We start from the raw sequence: 17497 nt of genomic DNA, 5'->3' as shown, positions 1-17497 counted from the left end.
CCCCCGCCCCAGCAGCAGGAGAAGAGGTGGAGCTGCTCACTGTCTCCTTCCTCCATCACGTGACACCATGTCACCTCACAGCTGAGCCTCATCATTTCCTCCAGCTGCTGTTTGATGTTTTGTGTCTCAGTCACTTTATTGAACATATTAAAAACACGCTGATCAATCATGACGTCTCAGACAGTTTTTATATCAAATAACTGATTAAATCCAAACTGATCAGAAACCCTTGAACAAACTTTAGTGAGATAAGAACGAGCTGAAACAACAGAAATACTTTACAAACATTTATTTAACATCTACTTTGTTTTCCTGTTTGGTCCATGTCCCATCTGCTAACATGGAGGAGGAGGGTTTATGACCTGTACTGCAGCCGGACACCAGGGGGCGATGGAGGTGGTCTAGTGTCACTTCTATGTGTTCTCATGACTTCCATCTTTATTTACAGTCTGTGGGAAAAACAAGCAATGCAGTAGAAAAGACTATCGACCAATCAGAGGAGAGCAGTTCAGAGCGGGAGAATAGAAACAGATTCCAGCTGTAGATCGATGAGTCAGGATAACGTTAGCCTAGCTTAGCATGAAGGCAAATGAAAAGCTACCGACACATTTAAAGGTCACTGCAGAACGATCGGTCTCTGGTTTATTTACCAGTAACAGAAATGTAAAACCAGTTTATTTGCAGACTGGTCCAGGTTCACAACAGAGTTCATCCACCTCAAGTTCCAAACCGAAGCTTCACATCAGCTCCAGCTCAACTTTGTGTTTGCTACAAACCAGCACCTTGAAAATTAAGACTTTAGTATTTCAGAAACAAAACGGTTCTCAGGCTTCAGGAGGAACCGGCACAAACCTGGAAAACACCAGATCCATCATTCAAAGAGTCTCAGGGGCTCCGGCCGCTTCCTCTGCACCTTCTCCTGAGGACGTCTGTGGGGACGTCTGTGGGGACGTCTGTGGGGACGTCTGTGGGGACGTCTGTGGGGACGTCTGTGGGGACGTCTGTGGGGACGTCTGTGGGGACGTCTGTGGGGACGTCTGTGGGGACGTCTGTGACTCGTGTTTCTTCATGTGCTTGCGGTAGATCCTGGCTCCGCTCAGGTTCTTCTTGCAGAGGTCACAGAAGTAGGGCTGTGCGTCCGAGTGCATGTCCACGTGGTAGGTGAGCTCCAGGGCGCGGCTGAAGCTCTTGCTGCAGAGCGGACACTGGTACCGGACTCCGGAGTGGGTCAGCAGGTGGGTCTTGAGCGAGCACTGCTGTTTGAAGGTCTTCTGGCAGACGGAGCACTGGTGCGGCCGGGCCTCAGTGTGCAGCCGCTGGTGCCGGCGCAGAGCGCTGGAGAAGGTGAAGCTCTTGCCGCAGTCGGTGCAGGTGTAGGGCTTCTCTCCGGTGTGAGTCCTCAGGTGCTCCGTCATGTGGACCTGCTGCGTGAAGCTCTTCCTGCAGGTGGGGCAGTGGAACGGGCGCTCGCCGGAGTGAATCCTCAGGTGCTTCTGCAGCGCGGAGGCTTTGAAGCAGTCGCGGCGGCACACGGGGCAGCAGTGCTTCCCCCCCCCCCCCCGCCGGCGTCTCCGAGCCGCTCGCTGAGTCTGGGAAAGAATCACACAAGGTTTGAGTTAAGTTGAATGAAAATGTGCTTATTTTCTATTTCTCCAACTTCCAGCCTGAAACTGGTCAAAACAATAATAATATTAAGAATTCTCCAAACGTCTTGTTTGTACCTGAAGAGAATCTGAACTCATTCTGCTTGTGTCACTTCCTCAATGTGAAGGAACCAAACCGACCCGTGAGGCTCAGATTGACTTGAACCAACTAACTGAGCGTCACCGGGTCACAGCTCCTTTCACATGTGAAGGTGAAAATAAAACATGAGGAGAGTAAATGAGATTCTGAACTGAGGAGAGAGGAGGCGAGGGAAGGAAGGTCGGGTAGGAGGCGAGGAGAGAAGTGAGTGACTGAGATTCAAGTTGTAAAGGTGAATAAAGAATCTGTGTTATGTGACGTGAGAGTTGAGAACCTGTGAGGGGCGGCCTCCACTCCTCTTCCTCTCCATCAGAGTTTATCAAACCGCTGACGTCCCCGTCGTCCTCCCTCAGAGCCGAGCGGTCAGGGTTCTCCTGGGGACCTGGCAGCCGGCTGGACGTCCAGGTGAAGGACTCGGCGCCGGCTGAACGGTCTCCTGAGTCCTGGAGGATCAAAACAGATCGGATCTCATGTGGTTCGACTTTAACAGTTGACACCTGTTGATCCCTCTCACGTGCACGGCTCTGATCCCAGAGCAGTGAACTGCACTGATCCCAGAGCAGTGAACTGCACAGACGTCTGAGGTGAGAATGATGCTCAGTGTAAAAGTCCTCTCATAGTAAGTAAAGAGTTAAGAATAAGGAAACCCCTCGTTTCTATTGAAGGAGACGGACTGTTCAGATCCAGAGTGCTGGAGGGGTCCAGGGAGAGAGTCATGTGACAGGAACCTTACACCCCCCCCCCCCCCCCCCCCCCCCCACACACACACAGATGCTGCTTGACGTGTTAAACAAGAACCGAGCAACAGAATAAAAACCATCCATGTGAAACTGTACATTTCTTATCTGCTCGTCCAGACCGTCTTCTTCTTCGTCCTCCATCTTCATCCCTCGTTTCTCCTCCTCCTCCTCTTCCTCCTGCACAGTTTGCATGTTGGACCAGAACTCCTGAAACAGACAAAACCTCACATTCATCTTCACCCTTTGGTTCTTGGTTGTTCTTCTGCAAACATCAACCGAACCAACAGGTCCGATTCATTTCCTGGCTCTAGATGTGTCTTTGCTTTGAGAAGCTGACTTGTCTTATCTTGAGACTTTGATCTGTGACTCCAGTGCATCGTCTCAAACCTCTGTGGCGGTCGCACCTGGTCGGCGGGGGGGGCGATGAGTCCGTCTCGGATGTGGATCCTCATGTGTTTGCGCAGCAGGCCGGGCCGCAGGAAGCTCTTGGAGCAGATGCTGCAGCAGTGAGTTCTGTCGGAGGCGTGGACCTTCACGTGCGCTCGCAGGCGGCCGGCCGTGAGGAACCTGTTTCCACGAGCTGAGCAGCAGTGAGGCGTCTGCACAGCGTCCATCTGAGCAGGAAGAGAAACGTGTGTTCTGGTTTCATACGTCACATGTCCACTATTTCAAAGTCTTTATAAACAACCGACAATCTTCAGACCCAAGTTCACAAATTATCAAAATAAAAAAACTACGTAATGCAGCGACAAAATGAAGCTGTGCTTTACTTTGAAGAGAAATTGCCAAACAGGAAGTGATTGTGTGAGTATTGTCGCCAGGACACACTGCCGCCCCCCCCCTCCCCCACACACTGAGTGAGGACACACTCGCTCAGTGGGTCTCTTCCCCCCCCCAGACTGTTTGTTCAGGTTCTGTGGACTTCCTCTGGTGGAAGAGGATGAGATGAATGGATGGATTCACCTTCCACAGACAGACAGAGGAACCAGCTCAGACCAGAACACACTGACGCTCACCTGGTGGTCTCCTCGAGCAGGGGGCCCCTCGTCGGGGGGCCCCTCGTCAGGGGGCCCCTCGTCAGGCGGCCCCTCGTCGGGGGGCCCCCTCGTCAGGGGGCCCCTCGTCAGGCGGCCCCTCGTCGGGGGGCCCCTCGTCAGGCGGCCCCTCGTCAGGGGGCCCCTCGTCAGGGGGCCCCTCGTCGGGGGCTGTGGCGGCTCCTCCCTCTTTGCTGTGGATCTCCTGGTGCTTCCTGAACACTCTCTGCACGGAGAATCGCTTCTTGCAGACCGAGCACTGAAACGGTTTCTCTCCGGTATGAGACCTGACGTGCTCGCTCAGCCGGGACGCTCTGGTGAAACCTCGGCCACAGGTGTCGCAGCTGAAGTGCAGCGCCCTCTGGTGGAGGTGCTGGTGCAGCTGCAGCTTCTCCGCGGTGGAGAATCTCTTGTGGCACAGGAGGCAGCTATGAGAAGTTTCCCCCTGAGGTTCGAGACAATGTGAGATCACACAGATGGAATAAGACCGGAGCCAAAACAAATATCAGCAGATCCACGGGACTTTAATAGATCAGTTAGATAGATAGACCAGTATCTGTGTTTATGTTTGTATTCGTGTTTTTATAATGATTTTAAGGTTAAACTGTAAAATATCAGACCTCAGTAACATTTCTCTCCCTCATGGGACATCTTTTATCTTCAATATATATAAATCAGTCATTTCCTTATCTGCACATGTGACCCTGCCTCTGCCACCTCACGTCGCTGTATTCAAATATCTGTATGTTGTGATTCCGTTAACTAGAAGATTAGAGCAATTACCAAAACTAAAATAACCAATAACCATTGAAATATACAAAGCTCATCGTCCAATTATAGAACCACTGAACTGCTTCTTGCACTCGGTGTTTAACTGAAGTTTGAATTCAACACCTCCTGCAGAAGGAGGTGAAATCTGCTCTCGACCCCGGTCAACAGTTCAGGTAGGAATCACTCCTCCACTCCACCGTGTCGTTGAGTTTGGCTCTGAGGCCGTTAAGGTTCTGGTTCTGTCTCCAGACCTTCAGCTCACTAGAGCCCGACTCACCCTCTTGGCAGCTTCCAGCACATCTTCCTCCTCAGCGTGTCTCTGCAGGTGTTTCCTCAGCAGCCCCGGCCGGTTGAAGCTCTTGAGGCACAGCGAGCAGGGGTGGGGCTTCAGTCCCGTGTGGAGCCTCACGTGATCCCTGAAGGACGACGGCGTGGAGAAGACCTTCTCACAGAACGAGCAGGAGCGCAGGTTCTCCTCTTTGTGGGTCTTCTGGTGCCCGCTGAGCCCGGTCCGGGAGGCAAAGCGCTTGGGACACAGCGGACAGGAGAACGGCCTCTCGCCTGTGTGCATCCGCTCGTGTTGGACGAGATGCCGCCGCTGGACGAAGCCTCGCCCGCACACCGAGCACTGGTGCGGCTTCTCGGCGGCGTGTCCGAGCCGGTGCCGCCGCAGGCAGCCCAGCTGGGCGTAGCGGACCCCGCAGACCGGACAGGCGTACGGCTTCTCTCCGGTGTGGACGCGCTGATGCACCGTCACGTTGATCTTCTTGCTGAAGCGCTTCCCGCACACGGAGCAGCTGTGTGGTTTGTCTCCGGAGTGCGCGGCCACGTGGTCCGCCAGGCGGGACGGGCGACAGAACTCCCGGCTGCATACTGTGCAGCGGTGCCGGTATCTAGAGCGACCTCGGCTCACAGCAGCTCTGTCTGGAGCCGTCGCTCCTCCTGTAGGAAACAAGCCTGACATGAACATCTCAAGCTGCCTCCAGATTCAGAGCTCGACTCTGAATCTGGGCAGGATGAGTGGGCAGGATCCACTCTGTGCCTCCATGTTCTACACCTCGGTCACCACAGACATGTCTGATTCAAACAGGACGTCCTCCTGTCCCACAGCACGAGACGCGTCTCATAGGAAGACGGGGAACCAAACAGCTGCCACATGTGAGGCTGCTAAGTGGACATGTTGAGATGAAGGTGGAAGGAGGAGTCTCTGACCTTCACAGGCCTCTCCCGTTTGCTCTGCTTCCACATTCACTCCATTCATCTCCTCATCCTCTGGACGACTCTGGAGAAGACACAAGGAGACGTCAGTCACTTCCTGATCAGATCGACAGCTTATTATACATTAGACGTGTGTGAGGCTTCTTCCTGTTCCTGTGGAGGAAGACTAGAGGATGTGTCTGAGAGCTCTGGAAAACCTAGAAGGTAGATTCCAGAAGTGTAGAGCAGATTTATTTTGGCCTTAAACTGTTGTTTGGATGTTTTCCAGAGTTTCGCTCAGTGGATGCTCTGGTTGAAGCTTCAGTGTTACACTGTGCGCTCCTCGCCCCAATGATCCCACATGTTCGAGTCCGACCCGACAACCTGCTGCTGCTTCACAGGACAAACACTAGCTCCACAAGATGTTTCCAGACAGTTTCCAGATAATGGGCCTGATTCAGCTCTTATCTCCACAAACTCTCTGGAAATCTTCTTCTTCTTTGTGCATGAAACGGCTTCATCCCGAGCGGAGGACCCCCTGCTGTGCTCTCCGGACCTTCTACGGACTTTCTACTCGGGGGCCAGGCAGAGAAAGACTGCAGATAGAGCAGAGCCTCTCACTCGGACTAAATGTTCACACATGCTCCTCCTCCTCTTGAGGAAATACAGGTTTCTGCAGAGTTTGGTTCATGTGGAAAAGCAGTTTACATTAACATTGGTGCCAAATTGATCGGTTGCTCTAGAGATGTTCTACAGATAATGTGTTTGTGGGTTGTCTCTGAGTGTTTCTGTCAAATGTGATGAAATTCATAAGAACATGAGGTTGCAATGAGCTTTATCTTCAACCAGCAAAATGTAATATTTCATCTTTGAGTCCAAATAAACAATGTTATTAAATGTGAAGAAATTCCCTTAAAGAGTTCCTCAGATATCGTGTTCACAAGGAGCGACAAGACGAGAACAAGATGCCTCCGGTCACATGAAAACAGCTGAGATGAAGAATCAACAAGATGAAGATGAAGGAAACTTCAGAAACGTGGAAAGAAGTTGAACAGCAGAAACTTGGAAAGTTAAAATTTACTGGAAGTTGAACGTCGAACAAATTTCTAGAATTAACTGAAATACGATAACTTGTAATCATGACGCAGGATCTGAATATCATTCATTGAAGAAGCTGAGAGTTGAAACTTAAATCATTTACTTACAAAGACATAAGTAGGGTTAGGGTTTGGTATAAATATAAATAAACAGATAATTACAAAAAAACGACAAGTCCCAATGTTTGGTAATTTGATGAAGAGCTGGCGAGGTGAGTTAACGTGTCGTCTTCTTCTTCTTTGAGGTTTCACGGCAGCGTGCAGCCAAACCGTCGCATTCTTCTTCTTCTTCGTCCGGTTTATTGGCGCCTGTCAACCAACGCCACGGTGCATCACCGCCGTCCACTGTGTTCAACTTCCTGTTCCAGAGACTAAATCAATATTTTGAAATAGTCTCTGTGGCGTCACTGAATCTGTGACATCATGAATCCCCTTGTTGGATGACATGGTTATATTCCTTTAATGTTGATATACATCCAGAGAACTGAGAAGGAATGAAGAGAAGTCGTTGCAGTAATTAACCTTTAACTTTAGCTGCCACCCGCCACTAAACAAGAAGAAGAAGAAGAAGAAGAAGAAGAAGAAGAAGAAGAGAAAGAAATATCAGGAGCTCAGTAAAGAACTGGAGGTGATGAAAGAAAAGTACCAACTGACCAGAGACCAGTGCGAAAAGTTAAATACAAGTTCAAAGTCCAAGGTAGACGCTAAAGAATTCATACGTATGAACACGATCCTGCAGAATGAAATTCAGGAGCTCAGAGAACAACTGGAGACGTGAATGAAAAGTACATGATGGTGAAAGTCTGGTGCAGACAGCTAGACACCGCAGCTTCAAAGAGGACGGAGGAACAAGAAGAATCAAACGGGTTAACATGATCTGGAAAAGAAGAATGAGGTCCTCCAGATGCAGTTCTCTGACATGCAGAAGACTATAGAGATGTTAGAGCAGCGGCAGGTCAGCAAGAGCAGAAGAACAGAGCGGCAGCAGCAGGAAGGACGACGAGCTGCCTGCAGCTCCTCTGAAGAAGAAGAAGAAGAAGAAGAAGAAGAAGAAGAAGCGGTGGAGGAGGTTTTATACACTTCTTCAACTGTGGCTACAGACCATCAGGAATAAAGCGAGTTGAGTCTTAATTCACTCAATTAGAGGAAGCAGCTCATTCAGCTGAAGCTTCAATCCAGAGCGACTTCCACTTAGTGCATCCACAGCTGTGAGGAGTCCTTCGGGGTTCAACCTCTTTCCAAAGACTCTTGGGCTTGGGCTGGGACTCGAGCTGCCGACCGTCTGGGTCCTCGAACCCGTCTCTTCACCAGTGTCCATGTGGTGTCTTCTTCAGTCCCGCTGTCGCTCCAGCTTTCATCGGTTCGGCGCAGCTCTACTCTCCTCATTGGCTGTTCGTGTTGTCTGTCAAATCATGGATGGAATGAGTTCTATCAACGTTGAATCGACCATGTCGTATATTGCTATCGAGGAAAAGTTATTTTGCTATAATTATCTTTGGCATTTTATCTCCGAGCCTCAGTTCAGACATGCACGTCCTCCAGGGAAGGAAGGGAGCCTCCCAGGAGTTCAGGGTCTGAAAGCAGCTTCTGGGGGTTTCATCTCTAAAGAGCTGCAGGTGGTGAAAGGTGGAGAACCAGTGAGTGAGTGAGGGGTCCCAGTCTGACCAGTTACTTGATCATGTGATCAAGAAAGTTTGGTCTCTGCGTCTTGATCCGTTGAATCATTATTTATATTAGTGTGTCTGTGTTGTGTGTTGACTGCTTGAGCCTCCAGAGCGGGTTTAACATATTAGGAGATTAAATCTTGATAATAACTCTTCTGGAGAAGACGCTGTCACTTTCAACTAACTCTCAACTCAGTGTGACAAATACACTTATTCAATTTAATTTGTAATTTCTCTCAAACTTGGCTTTAATTCAGCTTCATGGAAATTTGATTACTAAATACACGTTTATATCATTTAAAAAGAGAAGATTTGTTATATCCTCTGTTGTGAAATTTAAAGTTTGGACAGAAGAAGACATTTAAACAATTGGAAATGAAAACACGCGTTTTAACTGTTTCCAAGAACAAGATAAAGACTCGATTAATCAACGGAGGAGAAGCGGATCACCGGATATGAAACACTGTCTTTAAAATGTTGAGTTAACACATCGAGCTGTAATGACTGACTGTGGAGGCGTAATGCTAAGCTAACAGTTAGCCTGCAGATCAATAACCTACACAACACAAACACAATGAACACGAAACGTTACCGTCGTTTTCTGACGAGAGGAAACGAGCAAGGCACCGAGAACCAGCGCCTCCTGACGGGGTGAGCACCAGGAGCCGGCGGAGGGGGGGCGGCTCGCGTTAGCTTAGCTTCTCCTAGCGTTATACTGATGTTAGCTTAGCTTTCTCCTAGCGTTAGCTTAGCGTAATCCAGCTGTTTTCCAGCGGTTGTAGCTTAGCTCCACCGCCGCTGTGCCGATTGGACTGGTTTCTTCTTCGGTGGTGTTTGATGTTAAATGTGTGAGTTAAAGTTCAGCTCGTCACGTGACGTCATGTCAGAACCCACCGCCAGGGGGCCCTCCTGGTCCAGCAGCCGCTCGGTGCTGCCGCGGCCGGCGGGACCGAGAACTGCAGGAATCTGCTGAGTCCAAATCTATAAATCTTCGTTATATTCATCCGCTCCTGGAACTGATCACGTGACCTGTTCATATTCCTACAGCTTCTCGGTCTGAGGGAAGAAAGAGTCTCTGCTGTCATAACATTAATAAACTCAACAATAGTTTACATTTGTTTTAATATCAGGTTCTTTACAACTGAGTCTACATGACTCCATGTGGAGACTACCGTCCACTCGGCCACAGGAGGGCGCTCACGCACATCACAGCCATGAGCCGCTGTAAACAAACAGTTCCTCGTTCATCATGTTTTCACCGGACACGTGTAAATATGAGAAATCAAACATGTGACGTCTGTTTCACTGGAGATTCAAACATTTCACGCAGCATTAATGAAATCAAGTAAATCTGGGTTTGTGGGACATGAGGCGTCTTTATTGTTCTTCCTCAAATATGACTTCATGAATTTAGGTTGAGACAAAGAGTCATTGATCCTTCAAATTATTCCCATGTGTCATAGACACTATGATCCAGAATCAGTGCTGCACCAACGCTCTGTCTGAACAGGAGTAAACTCTGCAGCCGGGTTCCACCTCTGAGGAGCACGACCGGAGATCACGTCTCTGTGCGTCCACAGGTTTCTGACTTGACCTTTGACAAGGTCACCGTGATGATGCAAAGTAAAGAGCACAAACATTTATAAAACAGCTGAGACTGAACGCTGCCCTCTCTCACTCTACTGTTTCTTCTTCACCACGTGGGCACAGTCATATTTGCCTCTGACCACGGTGAGTTTGACCCCGGGCAGGTCCTGCGTCCTCCCGCCCTGCACCAGCACCACGTTGTGCTCCTGTAGGTTGTGCCCCTCCCCGGGGATGAACACCACTGCCTCCTTCCCATTGGACAGACGCACCCGAGCGCACTTCCTGTTGGCGGAGTTGGGTTTCTTGGGCTTTCGGATCATGGTCTTCAGGATCACCGCTTTCAGCTGGGGCCGGCCAAACGTGGCACCGACGGCTTTAGGAGGCGGTGTGGGCTTCCCCTGCCGGTGCATCTGGTTGAGGGTGGCCATCGTCCTGGAGAGGAGGGGCCCCGTCCAGGCAGGGGCATGATGGGAGGCTGCAGGAGAGAACACATTTTAATATGAAACATTAGATGGAGTTTGACGGCTCATTAATATTCATGAAACACATTCCTGTAGCCTGACGGTTCTGAGCAGGTGAACCTCCGCTTAACGTCGGCCCCGTCTACCCGTCGCTCCACCGGACACGTACCACGCGGCAGCGGCTGAAACCGGTTTGATCTCCTTCTGTGAGAAACACTACCTGAAGGATATTTACTGTTTCATGGAAATCCGTCCAGTAGGTTTTGAGTAATCCTGCACTAAAGCTGCTTTCAGACAACGGGAGGAGCATGTTTGAACGCAAATGTCCAGGTGAGACGCTTCCGATTATCTGCAGACTTCACCCCCCGACCTCATTGTATAAAGTCTGTATCAATCCAGGAGAATCTGCAGTTTGGCGGTTTAGCTGTCAGGCGTCCCTGGTTCGATTCCCGGCTCCGTGCGCTCTGCCCGAGGCGGTGAAGCTTTCATATGCTCTCCTGAAGCTTTCACTGGCAACAAGAAAGACTGTGGATCATGGTTGATGAGCTTCATCCTGCAGAGCGCACCACATGTCCGTGGGAGCCTGGTTCACGTCACAGCCTCAGTTCGAGTTCCACATTCCTGTGATCGCTCAACACAACAAAGTCCAGATGAAGCAAAGTAAACGTACCTTGAAACAGTGACGTCAGAAACGGCCTCAGGCTCCATAACGAAGACATTTCTGAAACAGATCAGTGGTTACTGTCGTGAACTAACAGCTGATCGTTACAACAGGTCCGAGACGCAGATCTGAGGTCTGCTGCAAGAGGCCTGAAGAGTATATACATATATATGTGGAGCTTCTCTTTTCCTCCTCTTCATCAATACATGCTACTGACGTCATCTCCTCCAGGAGACGAAGAACAACGTCAGTTCTTCTTCATTACGAGTTTGTTACAACGTGGATCTGTTGAGAAGATTCTTAGTGTAACTACATGGTGACATACTAACTAACTACATGGTGACATACTAACTAACTACATGGTGACATATTAACTACATGCGAACCTGTGCCAACTAGTACTAACCTGCACTAATCAGTTCTTACCTGTGCTAACTAGTTCTGACATGTGCTAAGCTAAGGTTACATCTTTAATTAAACCTGGATCTATATCTACGTGCTACATGCTAACCTGTGCTAAGCTAACGGACGCAGCGCAGAGGTCACGTGGTTTCAGGCACCAACCTGCTCCGAGCTCCGGAGAAACTCCGTCAGAGAACCGGGACAGACCGGGGAAGACAACCCGGAAGTCACGAAGCTTTTTTTATTGTATTCAGTTTTTTAAATACAATAATAAATAATCCACTTTAACCCTGAGCGCTAGGGACTCGGACTTGTGACAGCCGGAAGTTACTACATCACCCGGAAGTTATTCTCACAGGCTTCTTTCTTCTTCTGTGTTTATTGGTAAACAACAAAATGGCGTATTACCGCCATCAAGTGGAAAAGAGGGTGAATTACACCATTGGCCACTAAAGAAATAAAATCCTAAAAAAAATCTTTAATAATAAGTCAGATGTTTTATTCTTAAATACTGGAATGTGATTAATTTACATTCATCTGAGTTTTTTCGTATGTACCAAGCAGATGATATTTTTCTCTGGGGACTCGAACCTGTGACAGTGAAGTGGACCATGTTCCACTGTCTGCTTTGAAAAATCTGTTTTAAATATTGTTGAATTTGTTATTTTGCTCTTGATATTGCAAAAAAATGTTTTTAACTAAAACATAAATGCTATAAGATCAACACTCAGTCGTCTCCTTCACAATAAAAGCTCTTTAGTTTGTCCTTTGTATTTATTTCATTGAGGTTTATTTATCTGAAGTATTAACATCATTTGATTTTTGCCACAGAAACAAAAAAGCTGAGGCGGTCGATGACCTCGGTGTTTGTGATGACTAATGATTCATCTTATCAGTGACGAGTCGTTAATAGTCTGACATCATCACTTTATGATCATCTGATTAAACTTCATCTTTGTGCTGATGAAGAGCAGGAGATGAGAGGCTCTTCATCACTTAACCAACATGTAGCTTCAGGTCCAACACCGACTCAACCATCAAGTATTTTTACTTTAAACGATTGTTTAGAATTTCTGGAACTAAACACTTGAAGGCCGGCCCCTCAGACGACTCATAATGTGACAGGTCAGAGGTCAATTTTATGGCAGAACGTTGACATTTGAATCTTTAGTACTTTTACGTGTAGCTGAGTATTTGTAACGCAGTACTTGTACTGTTGCTGAGGTCAAGGTGTGCTGGCTCAGCAGATCTCGATCTCACCAGTTACTCAGTAACCAGCAGGTGAGCGTTCCGCTGCCGCTCTGTTCAGCCGCTCTCACTCGGTCTGACCATGAAGAAGCTGCAGCTGCTCCTGCTCGTCGCAGCAGCCCTGAGTGCTGCCGGGAAGCCGGCGAGCAAGGCAGTGGGCGCCAACAAGCTGCTGCTGATCTCCTTCGACGGCTTCAGGTGGGACTACGACCAGGACGTGGAGACACCGAACCTGGACCAGCTGGTGCTGGGACGGGGTCAAGGCCAAATACATCACCCCCCCGATGCTGACCATGACCTCGCCGTCCCACTTCACCACCATCACCGGTAATACAGGCTATCACTAATATCATTATTATTATTAATAATTATTATTATAAAGTGAAAACTACAGTAAAACTATATGAAAATTGTTTGGAAAAATGTGACTAATATTATTTAAATCATTAGATTATGTTTCTGAATCATTTCACTTAAACTAATGAACTTTTTCACGTTGGATCAACGTAGGAATTATTTTCTCCATTAACCTGAAAAGAGTCTTTAACTCAAACTGCGACTGTTTGATATGAAAAATGAATCATTATCGATATAATCAGACTTTATTATTATTATTATTGATCAACTCCACGTTCTAGCTCAACTGTAGCTTCATCGGTCATGTGGTTTAAACTCTTTGTGTTTTATATGAAAACCTCAGTTTGTAACTATATAATAATTCTGCCTCAAATCTCTGATGTAGAAACGACAGCAGCAGCCGCTCTCTGTGTAAAGTTCATTATTTATCATAAATATATGTTGTGGGAAAAATAAAACTGAGGTTCAAAGGTTGTGAGAAGGGAAGATTTAGAAAATTCTAAAATGTTGTTACTGAAAATCAATCTGTTGAATTAACATTTTTAATAATTCACTGGTGTTTGTTTCACATTTAATGTTTTATTTGTGTATAAGATGTAAAATCTTTCAGGTATGAACGCAGATGAAGGTCAGACCAGTGACAGGCGTATGAAGCTCTGAGCACAAAGGTCACAGGGAACAGATCAGGCCCGTTACGACATGTTCGTGGTTATAATCACATCATAAATGATATTATCTCAGATTTATGGACACATCTATTCACTGATTGGTTAATTTCAGAACCTCATTACAGACATGCTCCAGTTGGACCTTCGACTGTGTATAGGATTGTGCGTGTTGCTCAGATACAGAACCTCCTGATGGATTCTCCAGATTATCTGGAGCTCAGTGAAGTTCATGTTAACAGTTTTGTTCTTCTCGTGTTGTCGTTGATTTGAAAACGTGATTGTTTTTGTTTTCCTGCGACAGGTCGGTGGGTGGAGGACCACGAGGTCGTCCACAACATGATGTACGACAGCAAGACCAACCAGAAGGTTTCCCACAAAAAGACACTGACCAGGTCGGAGTGGTGGGACAACGGAGTCCTGCCGTTATGGATCACAGCTCAGAACCAGGTGGGTCATGGATCCTCTTCAGGCCACCGGCTCCTGGACTCACCTCAGAGGAGGAACGTCTGCTGGTCCAAGGCCTGATGTCTAAACTGATCTCACGATGTTTTGTTCCAGGGTCTGAAAACCGCTTCCTTCCACTTCCCAGGAGGGGGCGCCAACTACAGCGGTCAGGCGGTAAACCGAGTTCTGGTGGAGGAGTTCGACCACCCGGACGATAACGAGACCGAGTGGCGTCAGAACGTTGACACGGTGCTGAGGTGGTTCTCCGAGGAGGACTTCCACCTGGTGACGCTGTACTACGGCGAGCCGGACAACGTGGGCCACGCCAAGGGCCCGGATACCGAGGACAGGAAGAAGATCATCCGACAGATCGACCGCACCATCGGCTATTTGAGGGAGGCCATTGATCGGCATTCCCTGACCGACAGCCTGAACGTCATCATCACCTCCGACCACGGCATGACCACAGTGAAGAAGCGCCCCCAGGTGGAGGAGATCATCCTCAACAAGTACCTGAATTTAATCAAGCTCGCCAGCTTCGAGATCCTGGACTACGGCGGGTTCGGCATCCTGACGCCGCGGCCGGGGAAGGAGCAGGAGGTTTTCGATTCTCTATCCAAAGCACCCAATCTGACAGTCTACCATAAAGACCAGATGCCCGAGAGCTTCCATCTTGGCAAGAGTGAGCGGCTGCCTCCCATCGTGGTCGTCGCAGATCTGGGATTCAACCTGAACTCTGTGAGTTTCACCTGAAACCTTCAGTTTGTGTCAAGTCCCGTTTTTACCTTTCACTGTCTCAGCTGGATTCTGTTCTACTGAAGATTCCTGATCAGCTTCACACGTTCATCTGCGTGGTTCAGGTCCAGGGAAGTTCAGCGTTGAGCTTATTACAAAGATTCACTCAATATTAATAGACTTTGAATAAACAGCTGACCAGCACTCGTCAGGTCTTCAGGTTCTGAGGACTGGGTCCAGTTCTTCAGGTTCTGAGGACTGAGACCAGGTCTTCAGGTTCTGAGGACTGGGTCCAGGTCTTCAGGTTCTGAGGAATGAGACCAGGTCTTCAGGTTCTGAGGACTGAGTCCAGGTCTTCAGGTTCTGAGGACTGGGTCCAGTTCTTCTGGTTCTGAGGAATGAGACCAGGTCTTCAGGTTCTGAGGACTGGGTCCAGTTCTTCAGGTCTTGAGGATTGAGTCCAGGTCTTCGGGTTCTGAGGACTGGGTCCAGTTCTTCTGGTTCTGAGGAATGAGACCAGGTCTTCAGGTTCCGAGGACTGGGTCCAGTTCTTCAGGTCTTGAGGATTGAGTCCAGGTCTTCAGGTTCTGAGGACTGGGTCCAGGTCTTCAGGTTCTGAGGAATGAGACCAGGTCTTCAGGTTCTGAGGACTGAGTCCAGGTCTTCAGGTTCTGAGGATTGAGTCCAGGTCTTCAAGTTCTGAGGACTGGGTCCAGGTCTGTAACCATCATCAGGACCAGGTCTTCAGGTTCTGAGGACTGGGTCCAGGTCTGTAACCCTCATCAGGACACACAGACACTGAACTGGTTTTATTAAAGACACGTGAGACACCATGAGACACTTGTTCAGCTGTGGTTTTATTCTGGACCACCTCCTCTACTCGAGTCTGTTCTGGTTTTAATTTCCTCATCGGTTTGTTTCCCACCAGAGATTCATCGTGTACGTCAACAAGGGCGATCATGGCTACCACAACGGGGAGATGGACATGAAGACCATCTTCAGGGCGTTCGGTCCCGACTTCAGGAGGAACTTCGTGTCCGAGCCGTTCGACAGCGTCCACATTTACCCTCTGATGTGCAAACTGCTGCAGATCCACCCGGCGCCGCACAACGGGTCCATGAGGGTCACCGAGCCACTGCTGCTGCCCAGTGGTGAGGGGGGGGGGGGGGCACAACGGGTCCATGAGGGTCACCGAGCCACTGCTGCTGCCCAGTGGTGAGGGGGGGGGGGGGGCACAACGGGTCCATGAGGGTCACCGAGCCACTGCTGCTGCCCAGTGGTGAGGGGGGGGGGGGGGGGGGGGGCACAACGGGTCCATGAGGGTCACCGAGCCACTGCTGCTGCCCAGTGGTGAGGGGGGGGGGGGGCACAACGGGTCCATGAGGGTCACCGAGCCACTGCTGCTGCCCAGTGGTGAGGGGGGGGGGGGGGGGCACAACGGGTCCATGAGGGTCACCGAGCCACTGCTGCTGCCCAGTGGTGAGGGGGGGGGGGCACAACGGGTCCATGAGGGTCACCGAGCCACTGCTGCTGCCCAGTGGTGAGGGGGGGGGGGGGGGGGGGGCACAACGGGTCCATGAGGGTCACCGAGCCACTGCTGCTGCCCAGTGGTGAGGGGGGGGGGGGGGCACAACGGGTCCATGAGGGTCACCGAGCCACTGCTGCTGCCCAGTGGTGGGGGGGGGGGGGGGCACAACGGGTCCATGAGGGTCACCGAGCCACTGCTGCTGCCCAGTGGTGAGGGGGGGGGGGGGACAAAGGGTCCATGAGGGTCACCGAGCCGCTGCTGCTGCCCAGTGGTGAGGGGGGGGGGGGGCACAACGGGTCCATGAGGGTCCCCGAGCCGCTGCTGCTGCCCAGTGGTGAGGGGGGGGGGGGCACAACGGGTCCATGAGGGTCACCGAGCCACTGCTGCTGCCCAGTGGTGTGGGGGGGGGGGGGGACAACGGGTCCATGAGGGTGACCGAGCCACTGCTGCTGCCCAGTGGTGGGGGGGGGGGGGGCACACAACGGGTCCATGAGGGTCACCGAGCCACTGCTGCTGCCCAGTGGTGAGGGGGGGTCTCAGAGTACTTCATGTCTCAGAGTACTTCATGTCTCAGAGTACTTCAAGTCTCAGAGTACTTCACTTATCAGAGTACTTCATGTCTCAGAGTACTTCATGTCTCAGAGTACTTCATGTCTCAGAGTACTTCATGTCTCAGAGTACTTCATGTATCAAAGTACTTCATGTCTCAGAGTACTTCATGTATCAGAGTACTTCATGTCTCAGAGTACTTCATGTCTCAGAGTACTTCATGTCTCAGAGTACTTCATGTCTCAGAGTACTTCATGTATCAAAGTACTTCATGTCTCAGAGTACTTCATGTATCAGAGTACTTCATGTCTCAGAGTACTTCATGTCTCAGAGTACTTCATGTCTCAGAGTACTTCATTCATTAACATTGAACTGTTTGTTTGCAGGTGGATCCCAGCTCACAGCTCCAGTGTCTGTCACTCTGCTGCTGATGGTCATGTTCACTGTGCTGTAACAGAACCAGGATCAGGTCCAGGATCAGAACCAGGATCAGATCTGCAGGTCCAGGACCTAGAGGCCTTTAATTTGTTAACCATTATGCTAGTGACATCATCATATCTATCTGAATTATGATTGGTTCATGTTTATAATGTGTTTTTCTATTTGATTAA

The 17497-nt window shown here is 49.6% G+C and overlaps 5 protein-coding genes across 6 annotated transcripts; 1 reads left to right on the top strand and 4 right to left on the bottom strand.

Annotated features, from left to right (window-relative positions):
• Positions 1–274: 274 nt before the first annotated feature.
• LOC128449139 (gastrula zinc finger protein XlCGF49.1) lies at positions 275–1742 on the bottom strand. The gene is made up of 2 exons (XM_053432184.1): positions 1722–1742; positions 275–1589 (listed from the first exon to the last, which is right to left on the bottom strand). The coding sequence occupies exons 1-2, from the start codon at positions 1740–1742 to the stop codon at positions 876–878; spliced, it is 735 nt and encodes a 244-aa protein (XP_053288159.1). The 3' UTR covers positions 275–875.
• Positions 1574–3097, bottom strand: LOC128449136 (zinc finger protein 524). The gene is made up of 3 exons (XM_053432182.1): positions 2888–3097; positions 2580–2690; positions 1574–2186 (listed from the first exon to the last, which is right to left on the bottom strand). The coding sequence occupies exons 1-3, from the start codon at positions 3095–3097 to the stop codon at positions 1824–1826; spliced, it is 684 nt and encodes a 227-aa protein (XP_053288157.1). The 3' UTR covers positions 1574–1823.
• A 463-nt stretch (positions 3098–3560) lies between these two features.
• On the bottom strand, positions 3561–5258 carry LOC128449134 (endothelial zinc finger protein induced by tumor necrosis factor alpha). Its single transcript, XM_053432180.1, has 2 exons — positions 4566–5258; positions 3561–3962 (listed from the first exon to the last, which is right to left on the bottom strand). Exons 1-2 carry the CDS (start codon positions 5256–5258, stop codon positions 3561–3563), a joined length of 1095 nt encoding a protein of 364 aa, XP_053288155.1.
• A 4344-nt stretch (positions 5259–9602) lies between these two features.
• mrps12 (mitochondrial ribosomal protein S12) lies at positions 9603–11720 on the bottom strand. 2 transcript variants are annotated; one of them, XM_053432530.1, is made up of 3 exons: positions 11520–11720; positions 10965–11104; positions 9603–10308 (listed from the first exon to the last, which is right to left on the bottom strand). In XM_053432530.1, the coding sequence occupies exons 2-3, from the start codon at positions 11011–11013 to the stop codon at positions 9926–9928; spliced, it is 432 nt and encodes a 143-aa protein (XP_053288505.1). In that variant the 5' UTR covers positions 11014–11104; positions 11520–11720; the 3' UTR covers positions 9603–9925. The 2 variants fall into 2 exon arrangements, with proteins under 2 accessions (XP_053288505.1, XP_053288504.1); XM_053432529.1 differs by having other exon boundaries at positions 10965–11015.
• Positions 11721–12687: 967 nt separating this feature from the next.
• On the top strand, positions 12688–17340 carry zgc:153896 (uncharacterized protein LOC569930 homolog). The gene is given in 6 exon segments (XM_053432179.1): positions 12688–12855; positions 12857–12932; positions 13932–14077; positions 14189–14812; positions 15738–15960; positions 17273–17340. Coding segments are annotated over 6 exon segments (1305 nt in total).
• The last annotated feature ends 157 nt before the right edge of the window (positions 17341–17497 follow it).

This window comes from Pleuronectes platessa, chromosome 10 (genome assembly GCF_947347685.1).
Source record: "Pleuronectes platessa chromosome 10, fPlePla1.1, whole genome shotgun sequence".
NCBI lineage: Eukaryota > Metazoa > Chordata > Actinopteri > Pleuronectiformes > Pleuronectidae > Pleuronectes > Pleuronectes platessa.
The sequence above is the reverse complement of the archived record's forward strand: the minus strand, read 5'-3'. Positions and strand labels throughout refer to the sequence as shown.